Source organism: Ptiloglossa arizonensis, chromosome 4 (genome assembly GCF_051014685.1).
Source record: "Ptiloglossa arizonensis isolate GNS036 chromosome 4, iyPtiAriz1_principal, whole genome shotgun sequence".
In the NCBI taxonomy this organism is placed as follows: Eukaryota; Metazoa; Arthropoda; class Insecta; order Hymenoptera; family Colletidae; genus Ptiloglossa; species Ptiloglossa arizonensis.
In genome coordinates, this window is record NC_135051.1 from 4,762,642 (window position 1) to 4,779,253 (window position 16,612).

General features: G+C 34.0%; 5 protein-coding genes and 3 non-coding genes across 13 annotated transcripts; 4 read left to right on the top strand and 4 right to left on the bottom strand.

Moving 5' to 3' along the window:
* Nucleotides 1-265: 265 nt before the first annotated feature.
* On the bottom strand, nt 266-2,563 carry LOC143146076 (astakine). Its single transcript, XM_076310080.1, has 3 exons — nt 2,349-2,563; nt 1,144-1,298; nt 266-1,061 (listed from the first exon to the last, which is right to left on the bottom strand). The coding sequence occupies exons 2-3, from the start codon at nt 1,274-1,276 to the stop codon at nt 808-810; spliced, it is 387 nt and encodes a 128-aa protein (XP_076166195.1). The 5' UTR covers nt 1,277-1,298; nt 2,349-2,563; the 3' UTR covers nt 266-807.
* LOC143146070 (transmembrane protein 161B-like) lies at nt 448-6,217 on the top strand. 2 transcript variants are annotated; one of them, XM_076310070.1, is made up of 14 exons: nt 448-1,311; nt 1,455-2,959; nt 3,142-3,387; nt 3,457-3,630; nt 3,721-3,824; nt 3,900-4,155; nt 4,251-4,330; nt 4,428-4,643; nt 4,761-4,877; nt 4,949-5,089; nt 5,173-5,347; nt 5,440-5,536; nt 5,603-5,766; nt 5,869-6,217. In XM_076310070.1, exons 4-14 carry the CDS (start codon nt 3,628-3,630, stop codon nt 5,986-5,988), a joined length of 1,473 nt encoding a protein of 490 aa, XP_076166185.1. In that variant the 5' UTR covers nt 448-1,311; nt 1,455-2,959; nt 3,142-3,387; nt 3,457-3,627; the 3' UTR covers nt 5,989-6,217. The 2 variants fall into 2 exon arrangements, with proteins under 2 accessions (XP_076166185.1, XP_076166186.1); XM_076310071.1 differs by lacking the exon at nt 1,455-2,959.
* Nucleotides 6,218-6,510: 293 nt separating this feature from the next.
* LOC143146078 (uncharacterized) lies at nt 6,511-8,192 on the top strand. 3 transcript variants are annotated; one of them, XM_076310083.1, is made up of 4 exons: nt 6,511-7,078; nt 7,185-7,449; nt 7,546-7,817; nt 7,906-8,192. In XM_076310083.1, exons 1-4 carry the CDS (start codon nt 7,073-7,075, stop codon nt 8,035-8,037), a joined length of 675 nt encoding a protein of 224 aa, XP_076166198.1. In that variant the 5' UTR covers nt 6,511-7,072; the 3' UTR covers nt 8,038-8,192. The 3 variants fall into 3 exon arrangements, with proteins under 3 accessions (XP_076166198.1, XP_076166199.1, XP_076166200.1); XM_076310084.1 differs by having other exon boundaries at nt 7,546-7,793; XM_076310085.1 differs by having other exon boundaries at nt 7,893-8,032.
* A 357-nt stretch (nt 8,193-8,549) lies between these two features.
* On the top strand, nt 8,550-11,741 carry LOC143146077 (transmembrane protein 161B-like). The gene is made up of 11 exons (XM_076310082.1): nt 8,550-8,770; nt 8,861-8,964; nt 9,040-9,295; nt 9,391-9,470; nt 9,568-9,783; nt 9,901-10,017; nt 10,089-10,229; nt 10,313-10,487; nt 10,580-10,676; nt 10,743-10,906; nt 11,009-11,741. Exons 1-11 carry the CDS (start codon nt 8,768-8,770, stop codon nt 11,126-11,128), a joined length of 1,473 nt encoding a protein of 490 aa, XP_076166197.1. The 5' UTR covers nt 8,550-8,767; the 3' UTR covers nt 11,129-11,741.
* Nucleotides 11,742-11,874: 133 nt separating this feature from the next.
* LOC143146079 (uncharacterized) lies at nt 11,875-13,317 on the top strand. 3 transcript variants are annotated; one of them, XM_076310086.1, is made up of 4 exons: nt 11,875-12,218; nt 12,325-12,589; nt 12,686-12,957; nt 13,046-13,317. In XM_076310086.1, exons 1-4 carry the CDS (start codon nt 12,213-12,215, stop codon nt 13,175-13,177), a joined length of 675 nt encoding a protein of 224 aa, XP_076166201.1. In that variant the 5' UTR covers nt 11,875-12,212; the 3' UTR covers nt 13,178-13,317. The 3 variants fall into 3 exon arrangements, with proteins under 3 accessions (XP_076166201.1, XP_076166202.1, XP_076166203.1); XM_076310087.1 differs by having other exon boundaries at nt 12,686-12,933; XM_076310088.1 differs by having other exon boundaries at nt 13,033-13,172.
* A 181-nt stretch (nt 13,318-13,498) lies between these two features.
* Nucleotides 13,499-13,572, bottom strand: Trnat-agu (transfer RNA threonine (anticodon AGU)). Its single transcript has one exon. It is a non-coding gene; the product is annotated as a tRNA-Thr (tRNA).
* Nucleotides 13,573-14,092: 520 nt separating this feature from the next.
* Trnas-aga (transfer RNA serine (anticodon AGA)) lies at nt 14,093-14,174 on the bottom strand. Its single transcript has one exon. It is a non-coding gene; the product is annotated as a tRNA-Ser (tRNA).
* Nucleotides 14,175-14,725: 551 nt separating this feature from the next.
* Trnaw-cca (transfer RNA tryptophan (anticodon CCA)) lies at nt 14,726-14,797 on the bottom strand. Its single transcript has one exon. It is a non-coding gene; the product is annotated as a tRNA-Trp (tRNA).
* Between the last annotated feature and the right edge of the window lie 1,815 nt (nt 14,798-16,612).

The following is a 16,612-nucleotide window of genomic DNA, read 5'->3' on the forward strand; positions in this document are numbered from 1 at the left end:
GCTCGAAGTCTTCAAGGTAAAAGGACGAACGTCTTTGTGACTTTGAACGAAGTTTCTGGACATCTCTAATATTTTTGACCTCCTGACTCCTTTAGGGTACCGTGTATCAATTATCGATTTATTTTTTCGTATTTGTTTGGGCTCAACTTTATTTAAAGCTCAGCTAGGTATAATATCGAATGAAAGGCAAAGTTATATAATTTATAAAATTAATATTTTGCTTAATTTTACGAACCTAAAAGGTTTGTCAATAAGAACGAACAAATTAAATAAGAAACTATTTATTTGATACATCATCTTTATTTGATAATCTTATGTGCTATAAATTCGTTACAATTATTTTTCTAGAATATCAGAATCGTTTTGAAAATACGAACTTTGAGTGTAAATCAAACTAAGCATAGAACATTTGTGTTAACATGTTATCGATTAGAATATATTGCGATTATATTTATTCTTTCGGAATTTAACCAACATGTACCTACTATAGAATTTTATCACGATCCTTTCTTAAGATTATTTAAAATTGCATTCCTTCAATTTAACTATACTTAACAGAGCTATTATCAGTTAATTTCAGGTTAAAGCTACTTAGTCCTTTGGTTCACAATTCGCATCTTTGAGGCAAGGTTTTTTTCATCGTTCCCGATAAGATTTTCGTTTTATTTATTTAAAAGACGGTATTATTATCGTCTGTAATATTATCTATTGTATTATAGTTTATCATAAACTATAAGATTCGCTGAGTTTTTTCATTTTTTGATTACTCATTGTCATTATTCGGTACAGTCGATTAGTTTACATATATTAATCATCTCGTTTACTGCTTTCATCACTTAGGTGATTTGTGTCGCGTTTCTCACCCGTATGTTTGCAAACGCCACCGTTGCACGATAATCCATCAGCACAGGGACACATGATGTAATGAACGTCAGTCAGTAATACTTGAACACCATCAGGATACGTTGCAGTCATGTTGATCGTGGAAGCGCTACCTGGTCTGCATACTTCTCCTTCTTCTTGCATGGGCTTGCATTGTGGTATACTGTACCTTATCGGACCTGAAATTGGACGCATTTTTTTTTATATATCTTTTCGTAAAATACCAAATCACCGTTTACCGTGTTACATTAAAATGAATACCTATGCTACAGCAGTGACCCGGCGCACATTCCAAATTGCTCTGGCAATGTATATATTCAGGTCTGCTTTCTACGCGGGAGAGGCAGCTCGATACAAAGAGAAGAAACGAAGTAACAAAAATCGGCGCCATCATTTTTATTTTCGCACGTTGACGTCTGTGAACAAAATGTAAGAAATCTTTACATATATTGTTTGACAACGTGAAAAATGTATACGGGTCTGCTTTGTGTAACAGGAGGGTATACAAATGTTTTACGCCGACGTTTTTTTCTTTCTCGTATCTAACTATACAGTTATGCGTACCGTTTCAGAAATCGAGTACCAGGAAACGTATAAGTAACTTCACGTAGGTTGATCTTATATGGAGCGATCTTTTGCCCGGAGCTTAGTCACGCATTAATCGCGAGGCAAAAAGACGAAGCATCGACATTTGATACAGGAATCGAAAGAATCCTATTCTTTCGATTCGTTCGACTGTTTCTTGGTACACTGCACCACGCTGAACTTCAATTTAGTCACCATGTGTCCCTGATATTCGGTGTTTCGTAGATATCGCGTTACCGATTCGATTACCCTGACCCTCGTCCGTCTCCCGTTCACGATAAAATATAATTGAAAATGATATAATTCTTTCGACCAGCAGCGTAACGATATCAATTATTTCGAGGTTGCGTATTCAGTGGCGTGCTTAATGCGAGCGTAATGACGTTCGAAGGAACGCTGAAACGACCTTTGCGTATACTGTTCAAAATAATTGGGGGATATTCGGATGACTTCATCATCCGGTTATTCGACGCATTAAAAGTTGCAATTGTTATATAATTCGATATATTTGATAAAGATTTGTACAACTGTACAATTCGACGATAGTTCAATGATCCTTTGTTAAATGTTTTGCGCAATATTCGTGCTTCCTTCGACAGGACTTCTTATGCGTATAAGATAGACTGGGTAAAAAAATATCGTTTTATCGTTACATGTGTACGCGACGTGTCTGTGCGCGGTACCTGTCACCTCCTGAACATCACGAGTTCAGGATATCGCCCTTCTCGCGATACGTTTCGTGCCTCTGTAGTAGTGGAACGATATTTTTTCGTCCAGTGTTTAGGATTAGCGAATGTTGCACGATTTTAATCGCAACGTATTTGTACATAGTTAGATTTTCTCCTCTGTCGCGTGCAATAAAAATTAGAAAATATACGTACACACACGCGGATGTTCACGAGACCTTTCACGTTGTCTACACTCGACGAACACTTGTCGACATTTGGTCGCGTGAACCGATGAGTCTGTTGTTTTTATATCGGCTCTTCCTCCGCGTAACTCCTGCTCATTCCTCCGAATAAACGGTTCGCGCGTTTTTCCTTGTAGAGGAAAGAGGATTTATGTGCGCCGCGCGTGGCGAAACATTCACGATCCACCCGAAACTAAGACTAAAGTTCCGAAACGTTCGTCTCGCAATGTACTCGGTTCCACAAAGTGTCGATAATTTTGTACAAAATGAAAGAGCGTGAGTAATCGATCGACCTTTTGGCATTCGATACGATTAGGATTACTCTGATTACATCATTTATAATATTTTGTATCGATCGTGTAATTAGCTGATTTTACCTACATATGTAAATTCGATGGAAGATCGTTCGTTTATAATTACCGTATTACGTGATCAATCGAATGGAAATCCCGCGATGCAAGATCGCATCAGATCCTGAAACAGTCCGCGTAGGATTGTTAATTGATAATTTTAGCTGCTTCGTGTTAATACAATGACGTTGCTCGAACATATTTAGAATGAAAATTTGATAGAGGACCGAAAGTGAGTAACATTTTCTTTGGAAGAATTTATTAAAATTGCCCGTTCAATTAGCGCCAATTTGGTGTTTGTCAATAGGCAGACGCTTCAAAAACCGATAGAGATTCATCGAATTTGATTACGCGTCAAAGCGTCATTTAAGCGTTGCTTCATACACTTCTAATCATTCTTAGTTTCTTTTCTAGTTTATGTGTTATCGGAGAACCTGCATTTCCTGTGTAATGAATTCACTTTGCTGTGTTTATACATAGCTGCGGGTATTAATTGCACAAGGTAGATTTGAAGCTGGGCGATTTATAATAATAATAGCAATATATTTCAAAGTCCTTCGCGACTCAAAGATAGTCGTTAAAGGTTTGGGAGTGTGGAAGAATAGAAAAGGGATAAAATTTACTTTCAACGTTGGGACATTCTTTTGAGGAAGGATTACGGTATTTGAAAAATTTTACAAGTATCGGAAAGCTAGCGAGAATTGGTCGATGATTGTAGCCCTCTTACAGTGAGTTCACGAAGTATCGTCACAAACACGCTGATCTTCCCTTAATATATAATAGATAGAATACGAATAACTGGAAATAACATCATATCCCATCCGAAGGGTTACGATGCTTTTGGTTTCGCGGGGTTACAACTATTTATAAAACCAACTATTCCATCGTGTGCCATTTACAATGGTAATGTCTTTAAACATAATTTCATCTAATACCTAACAAACAAAGGTAAACATTCAATATTTCATTCCATGTATGCATGAAATATTTCAGGCTCTTTTAGGAGCTCAATTGGTTATTACTCTCATTATGGTCAGTGTCATTCAGAAATTAACTCCACATTTTTCCCTGGCAAGATGGCTCTTATGTTCTACTGGGTAAATATATGATCGATAATAGCAATGATTAAACAAAATATAATATTAATGGAATATCTTATTATTGTTTGATAGCTTGACACATTATTTGTATCCGACTGATCAGCAACTGAGAACTCTCGCAAGTGTGCCTGAAGAGAAACTGAAGAGAGGCAGGTACACAGAGAATGGAAAAGTTAAAGATGTGTTTGATGTTCCTAGAAATTTGGATTTTACGCTAGAAGGTGTTAAGATAACTAAGTTTACTCTTGTGCATTCACAATATTATACAGAGTATCAATGGTTATTGGATTTTTCTATTTGCGCTACTGCAGTATATGTCATGACAGAGGTTGGTAATGTCTTGTTTGAACAAGAACAATAGTCTCTTGTTTAGATCTATAAGATTACTATATTTTGTATTTGTGTTTCGTTGACATTAAACAGGTGTACAATTACTTTTATCCGATCAAAGACGAAATTAATCTAAGTATGATTTGGTGCACATTGGTTCTTGGTTTTTCATTGTATCCTTTTCACTGTCAACTTATATCATAAGTATACATCCTTCTTCTGGAGAATGGAGTTTGTATTTCGAGTTTTACTTCCTTGATTAGTAACCAGTAAAGTATTACTTTCCCTGTGGATACGATATTTCACAGTAGAAGAGAGCACAGGTGAAAGGTCCACATGTATTGTTACGGGATTTGCTTATCTTCTCATAGCTATGATGATTCTTAGAGTTGATGAAAATTATCTTGAAATTGGATTGGACAAAGCCTATGTAAGCTTCAATCATAGTACATCCTTGTTTTTAGACAATCAAGGTCTTTCTTCTACGTAAGTCTTTAAAACTTAAAATTCAAATAGAAACTTGTAATATTGTTTACTACTTATTGAACTTTTATCTTTTTCCACTTTGAATCTTTATATATATTCTTGTACATTCTTTTGTAGAGGGCCTGCATCAAAAATTGTCGTGAAGTTCTTCCTTGCTTTATGGTGTGGTTTGCTTGGTTCCCTTTTTACTTTCCCAGGATTGAGAGTATCAAAAATGCACTGGGATGCATTGAGGTACTTAATTTTGTATTTAATTTAAAGATTCATAACCATAGTAAACTGACAATAAAAACAGTATATTTCAGATACTACAAAGATCAAAAGCTATTAATATTAATAGCAAATATTAGTTATGTTTCCCCACTTCTATTAGTAAGCTTATGGATTAAGCCCATAAGCAGAGATTATCTTACAGTTCGAATATTTACTGGCATGAATGGGCCATTGTAAGTTGAGGAACAATAAACATTACAATGGAATAGGTAGATGTAAAAGATTTTTTTTATAAAACGAATAAAAATTTTTGCAGGATGACATCCCCAGCTTTTGAAAGCATGAGGTTAATTGCAATTATTGTTGCAGTTTTATTAAAATTCACACTAATGCCAATGTACTTGCAATCGTACCTTAATTTAGCTGTTCAACGATTTGAGAATCAAAAGAAAGAAGCTGGTAGAATAAAAAATGTTGATTTACAAAGAAAGGTTTCTATGAAACAATGTATTCTAGATACATATCTCGATTGTAGAAATAGTTATCAATTAACATTAACAATTTATTCTATAATTTGTTTCAGATTGCAGTAGTGGTTCATTATTTAGGGGCTGTAGCATTACAATTCATTGTTCCAATTATTATATGTTTATTTTTTACATTTATGTACAAAACACTAGGTAAATATTTATTAATTGTAAATAATAATACTTTTATATGTTGCTGTATCTACATCTTCTCTTTAGGTGGTTATACATGGGAAGGTCTTCTAAACGGGATAGCAGTTGAAGAGTGCCCAGCAGATGAACCGCCTAAATCTGTACTAAATGTAATGAATAACGACGATAATGAAAGGACTGTTGGACAAACAGCCCAAGATTTTCTACTTGCACTAGGTTCTTTAAAACAGGTAACATTATTAACTATGAATTTTTTTCATATAATCTTCATCTAGGGCTAGTAATATGAAGTTCTACAAAATGTATTTATTACATTATTTATTTTTTCTCAGATATTTACCACAGATGTCTACAGAGGTTTATTAGGTTTTGCAACATGGTGGAGTTGCTTCGCGGTATTCGCAACTACCGCTATGGGAATGTTTTACCAGTCGCACTTCTCTAGTATGTAAAAATATACTATCGAAGGGAGTATTCGATGTCACACGCACAAATTTACATCGTATTTCATAATTGATTTGTCGATGTTAAAGCTATTGAATTACTGATGAATGTATCTTGGAAATAACTCGAAAATGTACCTAGATTAAGGTACGCACAATACTGGCTGTCTAAGACAAACGTTCATACTAACTTTTAAAATTTGTAATACGCATAGCAATAAAAGCACTACGACGGTAATAGGAATAAATATTATTTGAAAATGAAGGCTTGAACTTAACAACTGCAAGATCTTTTTTAGTACATATTGTACATAATATCTTCTAATGTTTATACAAACAGTTAAAGAGATACTTTACATTGTAAAAGTCAATACCATACATAGAAAAACATAGAAATTTACGAATATTTTATAAGCGAATATAACTAAGGCTTTCGAATGTGTGCGAGACATAAATAAATTGTATCACTGTCAGTAAATAAGCTGTTTAATATTCCATGGACGACTAGCCGATTACGATTAAGAACTCGTCTGCGTATCAGCTCCATATTAAGCTGATTGAAAGCAACTTTCTTCGTTAATTCCACAACTGTAGATGAATCAAATAGAAATGTTTTATTGCCGTTTTCATATTCGCTGCGGTATTATATAATATGATCTTGTATATATTTCTATACAAAATACTTATTCAAATTCTGTCTACGACAATGAATAACTTTATCAACGATGTATCAGTATTCGATGAAAATACGGTAAATCATGAGAATTTTTAATTGTTCGTTATTCTCATCTTTTAATTATTGAATCATTGTTTACACCACACTGTGTTATAAAGATCTTTTTTCGTAAAGACAAATTTTGTATGAAGCGATTACAATTCATGAATTGTCCCATCTTGGCATCTTGGAGAAAGTGTCATTGTATGCCTGAAAATGTGTCGATGCGATGCTACTCACGTATCAACCTGGCTGCTTCCGCGATATATAACTCCCCACAAACCGACTTAGCGTCAGAATAGTGCGTTAATGTTCATCGGTGATAATACTGTCTTTCGACCTACTGAGAAACTTTCAAAGTTCCTATAAGCCTGTAAAATGTTGGTGAGTATCTTGTTCGTCAGCTCCATCAATCGGAGCATCGTTTATATTAATATACCTATCGCCAATTGATCTTTTTATACATTTTAATGCAAGCTATCATTTTCAGAAATACATAGTACTTTGTTGCACGATGTTTGTTACTGCATTTGCCGAATCACCAGTTCAAGGCGTGAAACCGACGAATTTACTAGGCAGTTCTGATCAACATGCATCCTTCAGTTTTATCAGACCAGGTTTGACACAAACTGCCTTTGCATTTAATGGTCCCAGCTCTCACCAGTCATTCAGTTCCAGTATTGGAAATCCTCATTTGGTACAAAAAGTTTTACCCAATGTTGCTAATGCACTTGCTTATAGAAATCCTGGCTTAGGTTTGTAATTAATTTTTAAGATAATATGTAACTTTTGTTAAGATATGTTCGTAGAAAAACAATGTAAAGTTTTCATTGTATTCTATTATTTTTTAGGAGTGTATCCAGTTGGTCCTATTGCAAATGGTTATGCAAATGCACCAACTTTATCTGCATATGTATCTCCAGCACCTGCACCATTACCCTATCAAGCTCCTATAGATCCTGCTTTATTGGCTTATTATCAACAGTTACACCAATATCAGCAACCTCAGCCGAATGGTTACTCTGCAGCTGCACTTTATCAAGCACAATTGGCACAACTTCTTGCATTAAGACAAGCCCAAACACAGTCTCAAGCACAGGTACAAGCCACGCAAACGCAACAGGTAAAAGTATAATAAGTTTAATGTTTCTGTCAGTTGCGGCTCGTACAAAATTCAAATCTGATTTCTGTTTAATAGTAATCATCCGTAGGTTCCTGAACAGATAGAATTGCAACAAGAAGAACAGCAACAACCTCAAAATTTATTAGGCGTCGCTTATTCTTCTGCACCTTCGGTAGCACGTGTTAAAGTTACTGGTAATGGTTATAAGTTTAACTTTTAAACAATAAAAATGTATTGTATGTAACGTATTAATTTTAACACATTATACATCTTTCATATCAGTTTTATTTATTTACATCAATGTCCGCTTACAAATTTTTGCACATTGTGAATATTAATATCATAATAAAAATGATTATACTTTAATAAACACTGTTTAAATATTTCATGAATCGACTACAATTACGCGTTATTTAAGCGGTGCTTCATACACTTCTAATCATTCTTAGTTTCTTTTCTAGTTTATGTGTTATCGGAGAATCTGCATTTCCTGTGCAATGAATTCACTTTTCTGTGTTTATACATAGGTAATTCTGCGGGTATTAATTGCACAAGGTAGATTTGAAGCTGGGCGATTTATAATAATAACAGCAATATATTTCAAAGTCCTTCGCGACTCAAAGATAGTCGTTAAAGGTTTGGGAGTGTGGAAGAATAGAAAAGGGATAAAATTTACTTTCAACGCTGGGACATTCTTTTGAGGAAGGATTACGGTATTTGAAAAATTTTACAAGTATCGGAAAGCTAGCGAGAATTGGTCGATGATTGTAGCACTCTTACGGCGAGTTCACGAAGTATCGTCACAAACAGGCTGAGATTTTCCCTTACTATAGATAGAATACGAATAACTGGAAATAACATCATATCCCATCCGAAGGGTTACGATGCTTTTGGTTTCGCGGGGTTACAACTATTTATAAAACCAACTATTCCATCGTGTGCCATTTACAATGGTAATGTCTTTAAACATAATTTCATCTAATACCTAACAAACAAAGGTAAACATTCAATATTTCATTCCATGTATGCATGAAATATTTCAGGCTCTTTTAGGAGCTCAATTGGTTATTACTCTCATTATGGTCAGTGTCATTCAGAAATTAACTCCACATTTTTCCCTGGCAAGATGGCTCTTATGTTCTACTGGGTAAATATATGATCGATAATAGCAATGATTAAACAAAATATAATATTAATGGAATATCTTATTATTGTTTGATAGCTTGACACATTATTTGTATCCGACTGATCAGCAACTGAGAACTCTCGCAGGTGTGCCTGAAGAGAAACTGAAGAAAGGCAAGTACACAGAGAATGGAAAAGTTGGAGATGTGTTTCATGTTCCTAGAAATTTGGATATTACGCTACGAAGTGCTAAGATAACTAAGTTAAATGTTGTGCATTCACAATACTATACAGAGTATCAATGGTTATTGGATTTTTCTATTTACGCTACTGCAGTATATGTCATGACAGAGGTTGGTACTGTCTTGTTTGAACAAGTAGAATAGTCTCTTGTTTAGATCTATAAGATTACTATATTTTGTATTTGTGTTTCGTTGACATTAAACAGGTGTACAATTACTTTTATCCGATCAAAGACGAAATTAATCTAAGTATGCTTTGGTGCACATTGGTTCTTGGTTTTTCATTGTATCCTTTTCACTGTCAACTTATATCATAAGTATACATCCTTCTTCTGGAGAATGGAGTTTGTATTTCGAGTTTAACTTCCTTAATTAGTAACCAGCAAAGTATTACTTTCCCTGTGGATACGATATTTCACAGTAGAAGAGAGCACAGGTGAAAGGTCCACGTGTATTGTTACGGGATTTGCTTATCTTCTCATAGCTATGATGATTCTTATAGTTGATGAAAATAATCTTGAAATTGGATTGGACAAAGCCTATGTAAGCTTCAATCATAGTGCATCCTTGTTTTTAGACAATCAAGGTCTTTCTTCTACGTAAGTCTTTAAAACTTAAAATTGAAATAGAAACTTGTAATACTGTTTACTACTTATTGGACTTTTATCTTTTTCCACTTTGAATCTTTATATATATTCTTGTACATTCTTTTGTAGAGGGCCTGCATCAAAAATTGTCGTGAAGTTCTTCCTTGCTTTATGGTGTGGTTTGCTTGGTTCCCTTTTTACTTTCCCAGGATTGAGAGTATCAAAAATGCACTGGGATGCATTGAGGTACTTAATTTTGTATTTAATTTAAAGATTCATAACCATAGTAAACTGACAATAAAAACAGTATATTTCAGATACTACAAAGATCAAAAGCTATTAATATTAATAGCAAATATTAGTTATGTTTCCCCACTTCTATTAGTAAGCTTATGGATTAAGCCCATAAGCAGAGATTATCTTACAGTTCGAATATTTACTGGCATGAATGGGCCATTGTAAGTTGAGGAACAATAAACATTACAATGGAATAGGTAGATGTAAAAGATTTTTTTTATAAAACGAATAAAAATTTTTGCAGGATGACATCCCCAGCTTTTGAAAGCATGAGGTTAATTGCAATTATTGTTGCAGTTTTATTAAAATTCACACTAATGCCAATGTACTTGCAATCGTACCTTAATTTAGCTGTTCAACGATTGGAGAATCAAAAGAAAGAAGCTGGTAGAATAAAAAATGTTGATTTACAAAGAAAGGTTTCTATGAAACAATGTATTCTAGATACATATCTCGATTGTAGAAATAGTTATCAATTAACATTAACAATTTATTCTATAATTTGTTTCAGATTGGAGTAGTGTTTTATTATTTATGTGCTGTAGCATTACAATTCATTGTTCCAATTATTATATGTTTATTTTTTACATTTATGTACAAAACACTAGGTAAATATTTCTTAATTGTAAATAATAATACTTTTATATGTTGCTGTATCTACATCTTCTCTTTAGGTGGTTATACATGGGAAGGTCTTCTAAAAGGGATAGCAGTTGAAGAGTGTCCAGCAGATGAACCGCCTAAATCTGTACTAAATGTAATGAATAACGACGATAATGAAAGGACTGTTGGACAAACAGCCCAAGATTTTCAACTTGCACTAAGTTCTTTAAAACAGGTAACATTATTAACTACGAATTTTTTTCATATAATCATCATCTAGAGCTAGTAATATGAAGTTCTACAAAATGTATTTATTACATTATTTATTTTTTCTCAGATATTTACCACAGATGTCTACAGAGGTTTGTTAGGTTTAGCAACATGGTGGAGTTGCTTCGCGGTATTCGCAACTACCGCTATGGGAATGTTTTATCAGTCGTACTTCTCTAGTATGTAAAAATATACTATCGAAGGGAGTATTCGATGTCACACGCACAAATTTACATCGTATTTCATAATTGATTTGTCGATGTTAAAGCTATTGAATTACTGATGAATGTATCTTGGAAATAACTCGAAAATGTACCTAGATTAAGGTACGCACAATACTGGCTGTCTAAGACAAACGTTCATACTAACTTTTAAAATTTGTAATACGCATAGCAATAAAAGCACTACGACGGTAATAGGAATAAATATTATTTGAAAATGAAGGCTTGAACTTAACAACTGCAAGATCTTTTTTAGTACATATTGTACATAATATCTTCTAATGTTTATACAAACAGTTAAAGAGATACTTTACATTGTAAAAGTCAATACCATACATAGAAAAACATAGAAATTTACGAATATTTTATAAGCGAATATAACTAAGGCTTTCGAATGTGTGCGAGACATAAATAAATTGTATCACTGTCAGTAAATAAGCTGTTTAATATTCCATGGACGACTAGCCGATTACGATTAATAACTCGTCTGCGTATCAGCTCCATATTAAGCTGATTGAAAGCAACTTTCTTCGTTAATTCCACAACTGTAGATGAATCAAATAGAAATGTTTTATTGCCGTTTTCATATTCGCTGCGGTATTATATAATATGATCTTGTATATATTTCTATACAAAATACTTATTCAAATTCTGTCTACGACAATGAATAACTTTATCAACGATGTATCAGTATTCGATGAAAATACGGTAAATCATGAGAATTTTTAATTGTTCGTTATTCTCATCTTTTAATTATTGAATCATTGTTTACACCACACTGTGTTATAAAGATCTTTTTTCGTAAAGACAAATTTTGTATGAAGCGATTACAATTCATGAATTGTCCCATCTTGGCATCTTGGAGAAAGTGTCATTGTATGCCTGAAAATGTGTCGATGCGATGCTACTCACGTATCAACCTGGCTGCTTCCGCGATATATAACTCCCCACAAACCGACTTAGCGTCAGAATAGTGCGTTAATGTTCATCGGTGATAATACTGTCTTTCGACCTACTGAGAAACTTTCAAAGTTCCTATAAGCCTGTAAAATGTTGGTGAGTATCTTGTTCGTCAGCTCCATCAATCGGAGCATCGTTTATATTAATATACCTATCGCCAATTGATCTTTTTATACATTTTAATGCAAGCTATCATTTTCAGAAATACATAGTACTTTGTTGCACGATGTTTGTTACTGCATTTGCCGAATCACCAGTTCAAGGCGTGAAACCGACGAATTTACTAGGCAGTTCTGATCAACATGCATCCTTCAGTTTTATCAGACCAGGTTTGACACAAACTGCCTTTGCATTTAATGGTCCCAGCTCTCACCAGTCATTCAGTTCCAGTATTGGAAATCCTCATTTGGTACAAAAAGTTTTACCCAATGTTGCTAATGCACTTGCTTATAGAAATCCTGGCTTAGGTTTGTAATTAATTTTTAAGATAATATGTAACTTTTGTTAAGATATGTTCGTAGAAAAACAATGTAAAGTTTTCATTGTATTCTATTATTTTTTAGGAGTGTATCCAGTTGGTCCTATTGCAAATGGTTATGCAAATGCACCAACTTTATCTGCATATGTATCTCCAGCACCTGCACCATTACCCTATCAAGCTCCTATAGATCCTGCTTTATTGGCTTATTATCAACAGTTACACCAATATCAGCAACCTCAGCCGAATGGTTACTCTGCAGCTGCACTTTATCAAGCACAATTGGCACAACTTCTTGCATTAAGACAAGCCCAAACACAGTCTCAAGCACAGGTACAAGCCACGCAAACGCAACAGGTAAAAGTATAATAAGTTTAATGTTTCTGTCAGTTGCGGCTCGTACAAAATTCAAATCTGATTTCTGTTTAATAGTAATCATCCGTAGGTTCCTGAACAGATAGAATTGCAACAAGAAGAACAGCAACAACCTCAAAATTTATTAGGCGTCGCTTATTCTTCTGCACCTTCGGTAGCACGTGTTAAAGTTACTGGTAATGGTTATAAGTTTAACTTTTAAACAATAAAAATGTATTGTATGTAACGTATTAATTTTAACACATTATACATCTTTCATATCAGTTTTATTTATTTACATCAATGTCCGCTTACAAATTTTTGCACATTGTGAATATTAATATCATAATAAAAATGATTATACTTTAATAAACACTGATTAAATATTTCATGAATCGACTACAATTTTTTCATTTATTAAATCGTGAGTGAAACATTATTTAAAATATTTCGGTCTCAGAATTACGAGATGTAGTCGGTATACTCATGAATTTTGTTACATAAAAGTTGTTAAAATAAAATTTTGAACAAAATGAAACCTGCAAGGCCCCGGGGGGATTCGAACCCCCGATCTCCTGTTTACTAGACAGGCGCTTTAACCAACTAAGCCACGGCGCCTTCGAGCACGTTTTTAAATTATTATGTACAATCGATTCAAGTGTTATTTAAACCTAAAGAAGACAACTTTGTTATAATTTTTTTAATTTTGTTTCATTTGTGTTTCATAAAGGATTACATTGCTTATTGATTTTGATTTTCTAAATAAATTAATCAATAATTCTACAAGCATACCATTCGGTTATATGTATATATAGAACTAGGAGAACATTACTATAGTTGTTATAGAACTATATAGAAACGGCAAAAAGTAAATAAATGTCTTGAAAGTTATGTGAAAGATACAAAAATAATTACGTCTTACTGTATTATATGCATACATATTATAATAACATATAATTTATTTTTTGCGTTACTTTCAGATTAGTCTTAAATTTGTTAAAATAAAAAAATGTAATCATAAATAATAATTCCTTGTTTCAATCATTAATAAAAATACACTTATTATACAACGTGATTAGGTCTGGCTTAAAAATATTAAGATTATTTATTGTATGTAAAAAAGAAATATACACCTTTCCGCAGTCGGTAGGACTCGAACCTACGCTCCCAGAGGGAATCTGATTTCTAGTCAGACGCCTTAACCACTCGGCCACGACTGCTATAAGTAATATCCTTTAAATCCTAAAAATCAAACAAATTTAAATTTGCAATAATATTATTGTGGTCTATCAAAGTTCAATCTTTCAGTAAAGTATTTTGTTACGTTCTTAATAGATATACTTACATTGTATATTACAAATCCTGTTTAGCAAGTACTGCAAAATTCTTGTATTCATTACTAATTTTTGCGTTTAAAAAACGACTGTTGTATTTTCAAAACCTTTAATCTTAGCGGGCGGACTTCGAATTTCTCAAAGTTGACCCATCTATTTAGAAGGATCGGATAGTTATGATAGTATATCATAAGAGCCATTGAGGAAAACAATAATTCAATGAACAATTTATTATGTAGGCGATTACAATATTTAGGCTCTCGTCGATAGAGTAATAGAACTCTAACAATTCTTCGAATATTTAGAAAACATAAGATAACGAAGAGTGTGGGAATTATTAATTAAAAAATATTTTCAGAATATTTCAAATACTAGGAATTCAAATCAATATCGATATTTTATAATTTGTTAAAATTGGCAGAAAAAAAAATTAAACTTGACCCCGACGTGATTCGAACACGCAACCTTCTGATCTGGAGTCAGACGCGCTACCGTTGCGCCACGGAGTCCTTGTTACATCGATTCTCATAGAATGAAATACTTTTTTTTTTCGTCCAAGTTATGTTAATGATTTATAAAGAAAAGTTTATTGTTGTTAAAGTTGAATTTAAAATTAACAATACGTTCACTGTTTATAATTTGCACCAATAATGGAATATATGGAAAATGAAAAACATTGTACTTTACCAATTAAATTATATATAATATATTTATCCGCATGCCTGATCGGTGAAGTTAATACAACATGGTAGGTCTAAATATACATATATATATATATATCCTGTTTTTCTCGCAATTATCGATAAACCAATCATGTATCGAATGCAAAGATAGTTAAACAAATAGTGTCTATGTTGTTTATACGTCGTATTTTTAAAAATGTTTAAAACAAAGGCTAGACTTTCGTTTTGAATATATTATAAATCATTCGTACTGTTACAATGTATTTAGGGACAAGCACGCGGTGCGTGCTCACATCCCGCATGCAAGCACTGAAATATCCGAGAAACATATTGACGTAGGAAGCTGTATCTCTCCCTACGTTGAAAAGAGTTTCGCGCGGGTTGTCTCACAAAGCCCCTCCTAGCACCAGGAAATCATGTAATCAATGTAGCATCTCTTCCAGGCGGTGGCTGTTGCGATGTTCCGTCATACCTTGACTTTCGCCCGTGAGGAATTTTTTCAACAGGAACGCATGCGGCCGACAGTAATTTCATGACGCCACCGATAGAAGCGCTAGTGTACAAGCACACTGCTAATGTATGTATATACAAGCTTCAGCTATATGAAAGGCAAGTTCCCCCACCTTTGTGCCGAACTGCGCGTTAATTTTAGGGGAAAGCGTAATAAGGTTTGATCCATCCACGAATAACTGCAGGAAGATCACGTTTGTGCTATGCAATGAAAGGAAACAATGAAGAAACGATTGAATCTATAAACAATTTCGTCTGTATACACATATAAGAAACACATTATTAATTCCAATTTTGGGGAAAAACGGTGTCACTGTCCCGTGATTACTCTGTAATCCATACAGGTAAAGTTAGAATGATGGGACAACGCATTATCGAGTACCTTTTCGAAGCGGCATGAGGCCTATTGTCGTCAGAGATGTGTTAGGACCGTAGCCCTACCGAAATTTCTGCCCATGCCAGAGTCAATGAACCAATAAGCAATGGAAAGAGGTTGTTGGGGGCCAATAACGTATTGCTACGTCACAGAGGTGCTTAGGGCCCGCTCGGCTCTTCCTCAAAATTGTGTCTTTCCAATCCGCGGCTAACATGATTCACACGGAGGTAACACTGGTCGCTCCGTGTATCTACCGACGGTCATGTATTCCTGCTTACCAGACGGTTAAATTGTTGATTATGTCCATTCTATCCGCTAACTACAGATTATTGGAGGCTGCGCGTAAATTAGTATACATCCTCGCTCACTATACACAACGTACAGAAGACGAAAGATAAACCACGATAACGAACGGCGGATCACAGTTCATTATTGATTACGCAGCAAACGCAGTACGTATATGAATAGGAGATTTATACATGAACACACGTGTCAGAGTCAGCCGATGATTATTCATTACATGTTCCATTCCATGCATTATCTCCTGCCATTTACCATGAATTAAAATATCAATTTAAAAACGTAGTTCCAAGTAATAATAGACACTTTTATAATATTTCGTTACAGTTTACAAAAAATGATCAACGTAAATCATGTGTGATTGAAATTATTCAAATCAATGTATTCAATGAAACAAATGATAGGCGCCACTATCATGATTCTTGACTTTTACTACATTAGGAAATTATTTAAAA